Raw genomic sequence first — 15113 nt, 5'->3', positions numbered from 1 at the left:
CGACATAGCTTCTAGTGTGTCATGTGAGAGAACTTTCCAAACATCTCGGGCGGTTGTGTGAGGTAGGTATTTGCGGACTGGACCCTGTACAGAAAAAAAAAATGATATCGAGGTGGAACGTTTCCTTTGTCCGGCACGCGGTCGACAGGTTCCATCGTGTCCGGCGTTAAGTGCTTGCTGGCGGGTGAGGCGCTACAGTCCGGAACCCGTGACTGCTACGGTCGTAGGTTCGAATCCTGCCTCGGCCATGGATGTGTGTGATGTCCTTAGGTTAGTTAGGTTTAAGTTGTTCCAAGTTCTACAGACTGATGACCTCAGGTGTTAAGTCCCATAGTGCTCAGAGCCATTTGTGGCACAGCTGAAAGAAGACAAATCGAAAATCAATATGGAAATTTTATTATTTCATTTATGGTATGCTACATTACAGTACCACTTCATTGTTGCATGGGACAACAAGTAAACACAGCTTGTTTCTGTGACCAGAATGAATAATACTTTAGTAACTGAATCTAATGCAGCCACGTCGTTTGTACAGATACTTTACGTTTCACTAAAATCAACTTTCGTCTTGTTACTGTCGTGGAGATATGAATTTCATTTGAATTAGTACAGTATATATTTTCATAGTTTGACCGTTATTTTATTCCACACACCATTAAATATCACCATTAAATTTAAAACATTCTGGGAAAGCTAAGTAATTTAACGATTCCGCACCTGTATAAATCAAGTGGATGTGAGCTAAAGATGTTAAACAGTAAAATATAAAGATAGGGATACTGATTTTGAAGTACAGGAAGAACCTGAACGTGAAGGTGGTTACTCAAACAGTACACGACGTCCATCTCCAGAGCAACAGCAACAGTCCAGTCAAAGTGAGTACGATCTATGTACAAGCAAACCGTCGAAATCCAGTGTAATAGAAGATATTGATGACAGCCTACTAGAAAACACTGATGATGGCTGTGGCTGTCGTGGCTTCAATTCCTGTAGCAGACTAGTGGGGCACTATAAGTACATTAAAAGTAAATCAAATTGCCGATTAATTGTAAATTGTGCGTCTAGTGAAAGGCAGCAGGAGAACGTTTGAAAGAAAACAGACGGTCCCAATTACAAGCTCTAAATGAGTATGTGGTATCACGATTTGATAGAGAGGTCGTGTGGCTCTACAGTTCGCTGTCAGAATCTGCAGATGTGGGCACTAGAAACGTCTAAAATGGTTGACTTGGACAATTTCAAAGCTTCGAATTCGTTTATCGACAGTCTTAAAGTTGAGAATCGCATTTTATCCGTGCGTTTTACTACATTTGTCACACAGAAAGACAAAGAAGACGATAACATTACACGGAAGATGGCACAACAGTTTGTGGAAGAAGTGAACGTGTGTATGACACAGCAGAGTGTGTTGAGTGAAAATGTTTGGAACAGTGACCAGAGCTCATCCCAGTACGAAATGTCTTCATCATCAACACTGTCCCACAGACGCGAGAAAACTACAGCTAATTTGTTGTAGTCTCTACATACCTCTATCCACAGCTACACAATTCATGTCGCTTCATCAATGACAGATTGATTAGCAAAGAAGTAGTACATCTGTTTTCAAGGGCCAAAAGACACTATTGCCACAAATATTTCAAAGGAACCTGAAACAACCTGCCACGAAAGATTCATGCGGAGGCAAGCAAGAGTAGAACAATGACGAAAGATCAACATGAAACGATTTCTTACTTCATTCCTTGGCGAACACGCAGCAAGTGAAAAGAACGTGTTGCTGCGTAGTAGATGTTGACGTTATACGCATCGCACTCACCTAAGTTCCAATTTTCCAAGCAAAGATATTTTCTGAAGATATTCCACTAAAAGCCACAAATCATTACCATCTCTTGGTGGTTACATCTTTCGCTCATATAAACTCTACATCACAAGGATTGCTGATTATGTAAGACTACAATGTTCCAAAACACAAGGGAAGATTCACATAAGTTTGTCATTATACACTTCACTCTGTGATGTACAATCAAGTTTTGGCAACTGAGTATATGCATATTTTGCACGATACTTGGTGGAAAGCCTGTAATGACACTGACATACACACAATATCATTTAAAAATGTAATTAATGTCCCGTTGTTTGGTGGACTGATAAAATATGTAAGTGATTGCGGATATAGAAACGTGGATCTAATGAGGTGTTGACTTTGTTCTCGTCTGGATTGTTTTAACCACTTCCGCATCTGCAGAATGAGAATTCGTACAAGCACTATCAGGTGTGTAGGATATGTGTGTTTTGAGCTATTTGAATACTTTAGGCAGAGTTTTTTTTTTTTGCACTGTTGACTGAAAGTGCATGTTACACTGACGTCATTGAATTACATGTTAATATTCTTAAAGTTACCTATTTACCTTTCAGTTACATCTTGTTACTTTATTTCTCTCTATTAAAATGCTGCTTATGGTAGAATGCAACGTTTTGCATGAAAATTATACAGACCACTGGTTTTTCTATGATCGGATGTTACTTTATACATGGTTTCGTGCGGTTCCGAAAGTTCGTTGTCAAAGCTGTCCCTCGTTTGTAAAAAGTACAAAAGTAGCCCGTCACTTTGTTAGCCAACAAGGCGAAGATGAAGTAGTTAAAAGATCACGAACATAACTGATAATATACTGTTAATAGGGATGTAATCAAAGGAAGTCTACAGTCGTGACTTCCTGTTCATGTTCTGCAGGGGCTGCAGGAATAGAAGTACGTGTGCTCTGTAGGAAAGGGAGTGTCTGTCATTTTCAGTACCAACAGTAAATAATAAGACTTCTACAGAAGTTTTCAGAGAATTCATCTTTGTTGACACATCTGTCCACTCATTTGTCACAGAGTACGAGGCAGTTCCAGAAGAGAAGAGCCAGTGTGGTGCGACAGACTGTCCAGGGCCCTCGCGATCATACCGGAATTTTCAGCTGGACGCAGCATGTGAATGTTGCTGTGTGAGGACGGGTTACTCCTGTAACTGAAATTTGCATATCTGAAGATGGTTCTAGACGGGCAGAAACCAGCTACGTAAATAAACATTTTTGCAATCATGACGGATTATAAGTAACATTGTATAACCAGTGATTGCAGTATCCCACCATACATTTTGTCTGTTTTTGCAAAATGCGAGGTTAAAGGCATCAAAAGGAAAAATATTTCACTTCATTTTTCTAAGGAGAATGTGACATAATTAACTTCCACGTGGCAGAATGTACTACATACATAACTGGTATGCCATTTACACTAAAACCTAAAACAATTAAACACTTATCATGTTAAGTACGTATGTGTTCCGTGTGTGGAGCTGTTAGTGATGTGTCAAGCTTCGACTCTTTCTCTCTAAGTCGATCCTTGTGTGACCTTCCCTCTAACAGAAGGGTGGGGGACAAGGTTGTAATTCGAAACAATTTACACTTTTTCGCTTTTTAGCTAGATGGGTATTTGATCTTTAAAATATTTCCTTATTTCTTATCCACTTTTTATGTGCTCCAGTCTTTTTCTGCATTACAAAGTTTACTCTGCTGAATTGAAGCTTTTTCCCATTTTCCAAGTCACAACTTTGTCTTGTGTTAAATTATTACTTACTATGGCGCACGACCAACGCAGTATCACAAAAGCGTCAGTACTTTATATAGGATGTATTTCCTAACAGTCGTTAAGTGCCGTTTCTCTGGAGTTATAACAGATATACGGTATTTCCGTTTTGAATTGTGTTGCTAGACTCAATCCTAACAAACAATGCTCGTCTAGCCTTTCAGTTGACTGCTAGTGTCTACAGAAGGCGTCGGTTTGTTGCTCTTTACACGCAAAAAGATTTTTTAAGGAGGGGAATTTTACGTGACCATACGATATGGCGCTCCCAGATTTAATCCACGGGAAGTTAGATGTATAACAGTCTGTAGCTAAAGAATTAACCACATATTTCAAATAGATTTAATGTATTATACTGGACGTAGAGGTGTAGATCTAGAAAAAATTACAAATGCTGCAAAAAACACAACATTACGTCTAAGAATAATAAAAAAATTTAGAACATGGTGGAAACTGCTTACGTAGTCTCTAGAGAACACTCCCTCGTATGATTCTAAGATTGGTAACTAGACTGTAGTATCTAGGTACTAAAGTTCCTCTATGCACAAGAGTTTCCTCTTCAAAATGGAAAGCTCTTTATACCGGACGGTGAATGATATAAACGTCACTGACATCTGTTCACTTCCTTTCATCAGCATTCGAGCCATACGACATTAAACGATGGGCTTTATTGAGAGAAAAAAATATTCCTTTCCAGCCTGTGCTCAAAGTATGGTAACCAGTTTTATTGAATGATGTAGTTGTAATGCTGATAATACGTTTGACATAGCGAACGATAACAGATCTTTTCAAACACAAGGAAGTCAATGTGCTGCTAGTTGCTGCAACCAGAGTTCACGGAACGGAAAATCAGGAGGAAACTTAACGATAACATTCGATGATGCCATCGGGTATTTAAACGTATATAAATGAAAATATAACGCAGAGAGCAGTAGTAGTTTTTGTCGAGTACAATGAAGGCTTCTTTGTTGCTTGTTGCTGGTAAGTATTGGCAGAATTTATTATCTGTCATTCACGATAAACATTTTTTTCTTACCCCTATTTACATAATTTCTCATGTATTAATCCATGCGGAAAGCTATTTCCATGTATAGAAAGTGAGTCGATTGGCCGAAAAAAAATGAAATACAATCCAGAAGACTTTAAAATGCATATCTTATTTCGAATGAGCACTTGTTAATCTTCGCTATTGTGAAGCTTATCTCGTCCACTGTAAGCTGTTTGTTACATCGAATCATCAGCAGAGTGCAGTAAGCAACTGTTAAACCACTTGGACCACATTATATTCTTCTCGTATCGTAACATGTTACTCACATATACTCTCCTGTGCATAAAACTGTTGCACAATAAATATAAACAAAGCATCTAATATGGAGATCGATTCTTACCGATACTATTTAGACAGTTCCAACACATTCGTTATTGCACGAGTATTTGCTGTGTACAAAACTTTATAAATGTAAAAAAAAAGAAGGCTACGAGTGGCAGTCTTACTGTAGGAAACCGTGATTAGGTATCACAAAGTTGTATGAATGAACTTAGAAATCAGAATAAAATGTTTTCCATCTCCAAAACGATTAAAAGCTGCCTTTGGTAAATAGCTAATTACACTGAATTCAAGTAAATACTTTAACAAAGGTAATGCGGTAAATAAACAAAATGCGCTTGCGCGAGCTTCGATGTAAAAAACACGCGTAAAATGAACACTAAAGACGTTAATCTGTGATGAAATAATTCTAATAAAAATTTTAATTGCGACTAGCAACACTTCGTAGATACTATATTGCGTCACGCAAATAACGATAAAGCTGTGTCTTTGAAAATATCTTTAGTCGTGACCGGAAGTAATTAATTCCTTATCAGATACTATTCGAATAGTGCCGTAGAAACCTTCCTTCAAGGCAACAACCTACTGCCGGTACTAATGTTATGTAGAGATATGTTATTTACAGAACAAAACATAAAATCATAAAATTACCTTGGCTTCAAGATAGCCAGTATAGTTTTGTCACTCAAACATGTATTGCACTTATATAACTTTTCGGTTCAACTGATTGTCTGTGTTAGCATAGCAGTGCTGCACCATATGAAGAACCATAGTTACTACAGCTTTCTATTACAATGACTACTTGATTGAAAATTAGTTCTCAATTTAACTGAAGTTATGATGAGAGGACAGGACTACGTTGGTAGTTTGACTAGACCAATCTAATGTCCCAAGAAAGCTGCCGGACGGGCTGGTAGAGCGGTTCTAGCCACTTCAGTCTTGAACCGCACGACCGCTACGGTCGCAGGTTCGAATCCAAGTAGCTGGAAAATACGTGCTGCACGGTGTCGTAGTTTTACAAGCTATTACTTAAGACCTGCACTTGTGAGCCATCAGTAAAGGAGGTGTTCAAAATGGAGTTTGGTATTTTCTTTGTGAAACAGCAGTGATCAGTTTTGTGGCAGTTTCAGAGAAAAAACGACAACGCAAGTGTTTTTCATAAGCTGTTCAAAATACATACCTGTTTTGTTAGAATTAACGTATATGCTGCACTTGAAATGAACTGTGAAGACGGTTTACAGTATCACCAAGTACACGTGCTCTGAAAGTATGTATCTTAGACTTCATATCTTCGGGACATTTTGCTTATGTTTTTGTCAAAACTACCACCTCCCAAACTATGGGATACTTCTCTTATACTGTGTATAGTGTGAACAGTTATAGCCATATCATAGCTCGCTGTCGTACCTTTGAAAATATCTTTCCGACTATCACTTTTGTTCCATTAAGAGTGTTTTGTTGAACTATTTCTGCAGTGAGTTACCGAATAAAATCATAAATCAGGTCCGATATCCGGTATTCTCATACAATGTCCACTAAATGACATTTCGGAACTGTATCGAAAATTGTTTGGAATATTTCAAGGAACGAGGCTTCGAAGTGGGTGACATTGCCCATAATGTGATTCCTAGTTGATGAATATCACAAGACTTCTGTTTGCTGAATCAGTTTGGTTTTATATGGAGGAGACTTCCGTCCTCCAAAATGGTCATCAACCATGGGTATAATAGGGGTTCATCTAATCTGCAACTACAACGAGTTAGGCATCCAATCATGTGTGCTTTTTTCGAGTCGCTCGGAATGCTTTGTCGCTCTTTCGACCTACGGTTAACTTCTGCTGGAACTGGAAAAAGTTGTGTATAGGACCTTAAAGACATCTTCTTAGATCCAGATACATTTCCACTACTGAGCGGTATTAGTTTCTACTGGTTCGATCAGTTACGTCAATGTCGACTAGCTGGGTCTTTTGAGACAATTCAACGAAACCTAATTCTGTGGTGAATCAGATTCGGAAAAGCGAAATCAGTACTTCGACCTACTATTTAATAGCTATATGTATTTTGAGAGTTAGTGACTGGTTTTGGAATCCTTTTACACTTGAGAAGTAGAGAACCATGACGCTAAGCTGTGATACATACTGGAATGCGCACGCAACACCTCTTATAGGAATGGTGAAAAGAGGACGCCAGCTTTAGTTATGCAACAAAAATGTTACTGAACCAGTTACGTTTTGCTGACAATAGTTTTCGCAATTTTATTTCACCTTAGTGTTGTTGGAAGCAACATAAGTTTTCGATCATTTGTCTGCGTGTGTGTAATTCAACGATTTTTCCCATGCGGTCGTCTGTTTCGTCCTCACTGTAATTAAAAAACCAGAAAATGTAAATCATAGAATATAATTTTAGCTATTCAAGGATAATATTTTTGGAGTATCTTCTTACGCATTTCATACCGCCTGCAAAATACGGAGATTGAGTCAATTCACAACGTTGGTTTGTGCACATTGAACTGTAACGTAAGATGTCACGTGCCTCTATGACATGTTTCGGTGTGCTGGCTGAAAAATTTTCTCATGCGTTACATTTCAAATGTAAAAACTATAAGAGGTACTTACAAACGTAAGATGTACTGCAATAATGAACAGCAACGAAAATTGCGCTACAAGTCACTAACTAAACAAACTACTAACAAAGGGATTAATGAAAGGTAAAGATAAGTACGATCAGGCACATGGAAAACAATATTAAACACTAAGTAGCATAAAGAAATAAAAAAAAACAGGGGGAGAATCAAGTAAGAATTAGAAGGCCAAATACAGGGCACATAATAGACGCTACTGAAGAAAGCGAGTGCAGTGAAAAAACTCTTATATTCTTTACAGAAAACTACGTAGTGAAACTGACAACAAGTATCCAACAAAACAGTTGCATAATAAAATAAAACTGCAATTACTGGAAACACATTTCTTGATCACAGAGTATAAAGAGAAGTACAAGAGCCCTAAAGTTACCATATTGAGATCTCATTCCAAAGAACAGAAGGAAACATGTCCAGTCATATTAAGAGCAAACTACAGATCCAACAGTGAGAGGATGTATTGTGTTCTTGGCAGATGCCATCGTACCGAAGAACATTTAACTGCATGGAGGGGTGGACACGGTCCTCAAGCACAAACGCATAGTAGTTTAGATAGATTATGGCTTCCATTATGAAGAATCATCGACACGAATACATTCCTCAGACCATAACGCTCCCTCACTCATTGCAGGTTGTTTGCCTTGAGACGTTTCACGCCCTACACGCCACCCGCCTTATACCCGATCGAGCATAAAACGTCTTTCGCCTCAAACGGCCGCTCAAAGCAGGTCCGGTTCAGGTATTGGAGTGAAAATTGAAGCCTTCGTCGCCGGTGATCAGCAGTCGACGTGAGCGTACGAATCGGGAACCTACTGTGGACAGCGGGAAACAACGACTTTCGCGCGATAATCGTTGAGCAGACACTGCTGGTAGCCCCGTGGTTCATCTGGGGCGTCTTTCCCTCAACTGTAACATGCTTGTTCATCCGTACACATCTCCGCAGCTGTCTCTCACTTCTGTCATCTATGGTCAATGTTGCCCCATTGGTCATGCTGTCAGTTTTCGATAGTGCAGTTTTACCATGCACACTTCACTTTAAGCAGGGTGACACTTGAACAGTTTACAAACTGAGGCGTGCATCCACTCTTTGCCTGAAAGGCAATAATCATACCCTTTCGGACGTCAGATAAATAGCTTCGTTTCCGCATTATGACAACGATTGCACTGTCCCCCGCGGCACCCTGATGATCTTTGCATAGCCTCCAGCCTTAATACTGAGCCCTACCGTCATTGAGTGGTTATCTCGCGTTGATGTCGAACAAAGGCGGTGGTCACATTCCTGTGACGGAACCGTGTCTGTACTAGTATCTTGGACTTAACGTAGATAGTGAAATGACTCTGATGTCTCCCATCGTACAATTTTCGGAACATCACAAGAAGTTATGTGAGTCGCTCCATGCAAGGCTTTCACTTCTTTGCCTCTCAGTTTAGTTTGAATGTAACAGAAAAACAAACAAAAACTAATGGCACCTATTAATCTTCTCTATCACGTGAGTTTCAGAGGACGGAACAGGGACAATATTTTAATAGGTTACGTTCATTATCTTGATGAGGAGCAAAAGACTTTACAGAGCCGTCCACTTGGAGATATGTGTGCTTTTCAGTGAAACCCCAGCTACATGATCGTAACGAGGAAGGCTTCCAGCTTCTGCAATACCTTTTCATTCTTTACTACTAAGGGTAGAGCGGGCTGTCTGATGTCAAAACCAATGAAGAACCTAACTTTATCAGCCAAATATCTGACTAGCCTTCAGTGTGGCAGAGCCTTACTAAAAAGGCAAACCTTCCCAAATATAAGTGAGGAAAGAACTAATATTGTCAATTTAATTATGAGATAATAACAATCCAACAAGAACTTGAAAGACCACTGTAATTGTATATTGGAACACGATATTAATAACGAGAACTTGTCCGACATGAGCATAGCGTGCATGTCGCTGTTGATTCGTTCTTTTTTATTTTGTGGGACGAGTGGACAGTTCAAGTAACACATATATAGCATACAGTAGTGTTGCAGTGCTAAGTGGGAGAGTTTCATTAACATCCATTAGACGAAATAGCCATCTGTAACTACGTTCACTGACTTTTACAGCACTGGTAGCTGTGGCGGAGGTCCACGGACAACCAGAAGAGTCGACCACCGCCAACATCGGGAATGAGACTCTAAGCACCGGCAATATCACGGCTGAGAGTAGATTTCTGGGGAGGTCGTCCTACACGGAAGATGACGATGATACCATTTGTGTCGCAGCAGACAACAAGTTCTACTTGTATGCTAATTCGTTGAAGCTGTATTCTTGCTACAACCAACTACCGAAAGGTAAGTTACTTCAAACAGAATTGTTTTCTGTTCAAAATTGACAAGATGAAACCAGTTTGTTCAGCATAAAAATTCGCGAATGGTCCCACAGCGAAAGTGAAAATATGAGTGAAATAAAATCATCAAGGAACAGTTGCTACCCTTGCCTCACCGAAATTACGAAAATGCAACTCTTCATGATTCTCCACCAAAACCATTCAGAGCAATTTGCTGGGCATATTTACTCCACCTTTTATAGTAATTTTCTTGCCCCTTAAAACTGCTGCATGTTTTTCACTACACACCCTTGAATTCTTTTAGGAGGATTATGTCGTGTAACGCGACATGAAGTACGCAGTGGGCCATAGTTTCAACATTTTACGAAAAGATATTTTAACAGGCGACGGAAGTTGCCACAAGTGCCGCGGTCTGTAGCGTGTGGTTAATTTTCATAGTGAATGTGTTGGCAGTGAAGTACACACACCTATACTAAGCTTAACACTATAAACCGATAGGCAACGTACACTTTTCTTCATACCCTGTAGAATGCCGACAACTGGACTAGTGTGTGTAAACAATACCCGTCATACGCTTAGGAACTAGTAGAAATAGTCTTGCAAGTTTAAAGAAGTTAAAAATTTAACGACGCGTTGACATAGAGACGAAGAATTAGGTGAAATGGGCAATGATAAGTGAATGTACTGGACTACATCTTATCGGAAACATCAGGTTGGCATTAAATTAGGGCACAGACTCATTCATTGTCTTAGTGAGAGATCTACTATGTAATATCGGACCGAAATATATGCTACTTATAGGCGATGACACACTGTACTAGCAATCAACCGTATAACCATTGCATAAAATTTCCCAAATATCGGGCATTTATATGGTAAATAGCAGCATGCCACACATTTAAATTAGTAGTCAGTGAAGGTTGAAAAAAGAACCTGATAAATCACGTTACTTAGGCCAGACCAAAATATCGCGAAGATGTGGGGTTGTCGTATTACTGGTTAAGATTTCCACTGCGTTAGAAGTTGTGCCTGCACGCGTGTTGGTTAGTACAAGAGTACATGAAAGATAAATAATGAATATTTAGCTGAAAATGTCTAGAAAACAAGCGGCAAAATCTACATGTATAGTAAGTTTGTTACTATACAACCACGACATTATTTAGTTTGGCTTTTCGTGGCCACTGCTGTAAGCAGGCTGATACATTGCAGTCATCAAGAACAGTGGTTAAGGAAAACGCACCATCTATCGAAGCTTTCAGAACAGCTGTGCCTATACTGTGAAATTGCCCATCGTGTCCTAGCAAAATATCACGATTAAAACTCATGTTGAGCCGACCGAAATGCCCCAGTCCCACATGCAATAATACTGCGGACGATTAATAAACAGAAGGTGGCCTCGCATCTCACACAAAGCTGAAGCCCGTAACTTCACAGGGATCGTGCAGAGTAACATGGGCGCAATTCAAAGAGAATAATTCTTCAAACTCTAATAAAATGTGAATCTTCTAGAGTTGGGGAAAACTGAAGGTCTCACCACTAGAAACGTTTGGTCTCTCTCAAAACAATTAACATTTTGGTGATCTTGCGCTCTCCAAACTTGGCATTCTGAGTGTTGGAGAAAGGTACCGGATTCATTCAGTGTTTCTACAGGGTGATTTCGTCGTTTAGCATCCGCTGTTCTGACTTTGACGATAGCTTCTGACAGTACGGCGAAATTGCAAGTTCTTCGTGACTGCGTTTATCTGTTGCCTATTCAAGTGTAATAACTGAGTTTATGTCTTCGATGAATCTCTTTCTGTGTCCTTTGATGTTCGTGACTATTAAGTATCACGAAGGCAAAGTCTCATCACAAACATCTCCATTGCCGAGTTTCATTGCAGTCACAGCCAACTTATAGCTCAATGCGGCTGCAACTCTCTTCTAGGATAAATGTTATCTTTGGTCAATTTATGGTCTGGGCTTTAAACTTCGCAAATAATAACTTCTTGAATTCTCTCCTTAAAGTTTCTGTTTCGTATCATATGGAATTATTTCATTCAGTCCTTTCTTTATGATAAGCGTTAGTATTTACATGACATTCTTAATAAAACTGAAGAGAGTGTAAATTTTGTGGTCAGTAACTGTCATCACTCTCAATATGACTTACTTTTCTATTTCTTTTTGCAACAAAAGGGTGTTCATTGTGGCTTCTATAATCGGGTTGTTACAACTGGTTGGTGGAACGTTCGGACGGCAGAATACCGTTGCTGACATGTACACGAAGGACAGAGTACACGCACTTCATCCAGTCACGTTGGATCGTTCTTGTGTTAAGATGTTCTCGTGCGGCGCCAATTTCCACTGAGATCGTTCACGTTCGACTAAGTTTTAGGGTTAGTGGGGACCAGAAGTGCTGGCCATTCTCAAATCACAAACTCAGGGATGGCCAGATCAGTTCCCAGCAAACGAAAACGAGGTCCCTCAGGTTATCGTCATTTGGCACGTCTCAGGATACATGTCGTGCTTATTGAATGCTTCGCGCTCCAGGAGCATTACCCCCCCCCCCCTAGAGGAACTTGGTTGTAGTGGCATCCTTAAACTTTCGAAATATGCCGTAAGTCAGGTTTACTCGCGTAATCACTCTTCCAACTGTCTGCTATATTACCAGTAAGGATAGGAACCCTGTAACATAGCACACTGGTGGGACCCCACATTATCGCTGATACACGACCATGACATAATCTTGTCACATTGCTGAGAGTAAGATTCATGCTATGTAAAAAGGCGAAGAGTTTCAGTTGTCTCATCACTAGTAAATTTAAACTGCTATCTTATTTTAGAATTTCCTATCTTTATAAAAGCACATTTTTCTTCGTTGCAGTTTACGTGGTGAAACCAAAGAGCCAGTGCAAACCTTACCTGTCAGATTGTCCCAGGAACTAGGAGTATTGCAAGTCCGTTGGCTCAGCTCGGATCGTCTGCGAGGGAGTGAACACTAAATCGCTGACCTGCTAACTGAAGACATCTGCTGTTTCCAGAGGAGCCAAGAAACTTCAAGAGCGTCAGAACTTGACTCTTTTACTTACACATAACCGGTGGAATCTACACATCTTATTCTGTGTCAGTTTCTGATTACTTCACGACACGCAGTAAATTTCATTACTGTAAAGATTAGTATTAAAATCATTGCATATGTATTCTTTTTATGTTTCTGTTGTTTCTATAACAGTTGTATGCCGACGCAATAGTTTCATGACGTCAACTGTTGTATTAAACGGTAGAAGATATTTCTCTACCTACAGGTTCACGAAAATACTGACAAACTACGGCTTGTTATTAATAACATCAAATGCATTTCATCCGTTATCCACGATGACCTCCTATATTCCCAATATCCAGTTTCAACCGTAACACACTGACTGCCACGAGGACACCGGCGGCCACAGCAAAGACTCACGACTGACGCCACGGCTGGACCTTACCTGGCCTGGGAAATAAGTAAAAAATTAGTAATCCAGAGGAAATGGTGTCATATCTCACGGTTTTATATGGATTTATTGCAAGCAGTTATGGAAAGTAGACTTTGAAATATCACGCCAAGGTGCGGGTTCACATTATCGAAGTAGTAAAAGTGACCGTGTACCGTCTCAATTACTTGATATTCTCGCTTGAAGCGTAAGTACAAGTGCTTGCTGAAAAGTAATGTCTCCGTATTTTTATATGTCAAAACTTATAAATCTTCTTAAATAAAATAAACTTTATTAACATTCTACACCCTTTTTCTTCGTGTCACTATGTTTAACCAAACGTGAGAAAAGTTTCTTGATACCGTCACCGTAGAATATTTTACTTTGTTGATGGAGCCACAACATTACTCCTACTTGCACCGCTTCATCACTATCAAAGCGAAATCGTTTAAAAGTTTTCTTAGACTTTTGGAAAAAGATGACAGTAGGATGGGGCCTTGACGGGGTGTATGGAAGATGCTCTGTGGCCTCGTGTACAAGGTGTAGGGTTGTACACATGTCGCAGCGCTTGTGCATTCTGTGTCGTTGTCATGATGAAGGAAATGTAGCTCCATCTCTGCAAGAACTCTTCGATTATTCGCCTTTTCAGTTTCTTGAAGGAATACAACAAGCAGTATCTCGAGCTCTGTCACAGTCACGTCACACACCGCCATGTTATACGCTTCAGTACGTAGCCCTCGATCAGCAGAGGGTTGCAATTGCGTTATGGAATTGTGAAAGTCGATCGAGTATTATCCACGTCGCGTAATAGGGTAACCTGCATTGTTAACACAATGAAATACTAGGAGGCATACATCCCGTATTATCAATACTTTCTTTCATTTTGTCTTCGGTAACGTCAGATACCGAAGAAAAAAAAGCATGATGCAAAACGAATGCTACAAAATAGTGTTATATCAATAAACAGAATGATAAATCGAGAGCCGGCAGCGGCGGCTGTGCTGCTTTAGGCGCTTCAGTCTGTAACCGCGCGATCGCTACGGTCGCAGGTTCGAATCCTGCCTCGGGCATGGATGTGTGTGATGTCCATAGGTTAGTTAGGTTAAAGTATTTCTAAGTTCTAGGGGACTGATGACCTAAGATGTTAAGTCAAATAGTGCTCAGAGCCATTTGAACCAAAAATCGAGACAGGTAAGAAAATCGTTATGAGTTAGATTGAGGACACCATACAGCCGGCCGGGGTGGCCATGCGGTTCTAGACGCTACATTCTGGAACCGCGCGACCACTACGATCGCAGGTTCCAATCCTGCCTCGGGCGTGGATGGGTGTGGTGTCCTTAGTTTAGTTAGGTGTAAGTAGTACTAAGTTCTGGTTGAGTGATGACCTTAGCAGTTAAGTCCCATAGCACTTAGAGCCATTTGAACCTTTTTTGAAACCATACATTAATCATAATTTATTATGTTCAGTACTAAAATTAAATATAAATCCCAAATGGCCACAAAACACATAATTTGCTTGATAGGAGTAGCCCACATTATACACGATAAAGAAAAAATGTCACACGTCACGGTCGGCATGTCATTGCTCATCACAGTTCAAGACAAAGGTGTATCAACCTAACCTTAGTCCAACTCACTGGTTAACAGAAATGCGATTCAGAAAATAAGGCTCTGGTAATGCTGTTACTGCATGCAGCGGGGCTAAGAACAAGTACCATTAATTCTGGGCTGAGGTGGAGCTCTCCCATTAGCTCAATGAGACGAGAAAATGC

General features: G+C 40.0%; 2 protein-coding genes across 12 annotated transcripts in view; one reads left to right on the top strand and one right to left on the bottom strand.

Annotated features, from left to right (window-relative positions):
- LOC126236552 (uncharacterized) overlaps positions 1 to 15113 on the bottom strand; it is a 325419-nt gene that overhangs the window by 116444 nt on the left and 193862 nt on the right. The gene's annotated exons all lie outside the window — the stretch shown is intronic.
- LOC126236544 (uncharacterized) overlaps positions 1 to 15113 on the top strand; it is a 190406-nt gene that overhangs the window by 72500 nt on the left and 102793 nt on the right. Inside the window, exons 3-4 of one of the 7 annotated variants that reach the window (XM_049945934.1) lie at positions 9692 to 9899; positions 12756 to 13071. The exons of 1 other annotated variant lie outside the window; for it this stretch is intronic. In XM_049945934.1, the coding sequence (XP_049801891.1) occupies positions 9692 to 9899; positions 12756 to 12817 (270 nt within the window). In that variant the 3' untranslated portion in view covers positions 12818 to 13071. Of the gene's footprint in view, positions 1 to 4502; positions 4597 to 9671; positions 9900 to 12755; positions 13072 to 15113 lie in introns of those variants that run through there. 5 more of the 7 variants (XM_049945935.1, XM_049945936.1, XM_049945937.1 and 2 more) reach the window with 5 other exon arrangements.

Source organism: Schistocerca nitens, chromosome 2 (genome assembly GCF_023898315.1).
Source record: "Schistocerca nitens isolate TAMUIC-IGC-003100 chromosome 2, iqSchNite1.1, whole genome shotgun sequence".
Taxonomy (NCBI): domain Eukaryota; kingdom Metazoa; phylum Arthropoda; class Insecta; order Orthoptera; family Acrididae; genus Schistocerca; species Schistocerca nitens.
Note: the sequence above shows the minus strand (reverse complement) of the source record. Positions and strands in the feature narration are given on the sequence as shown.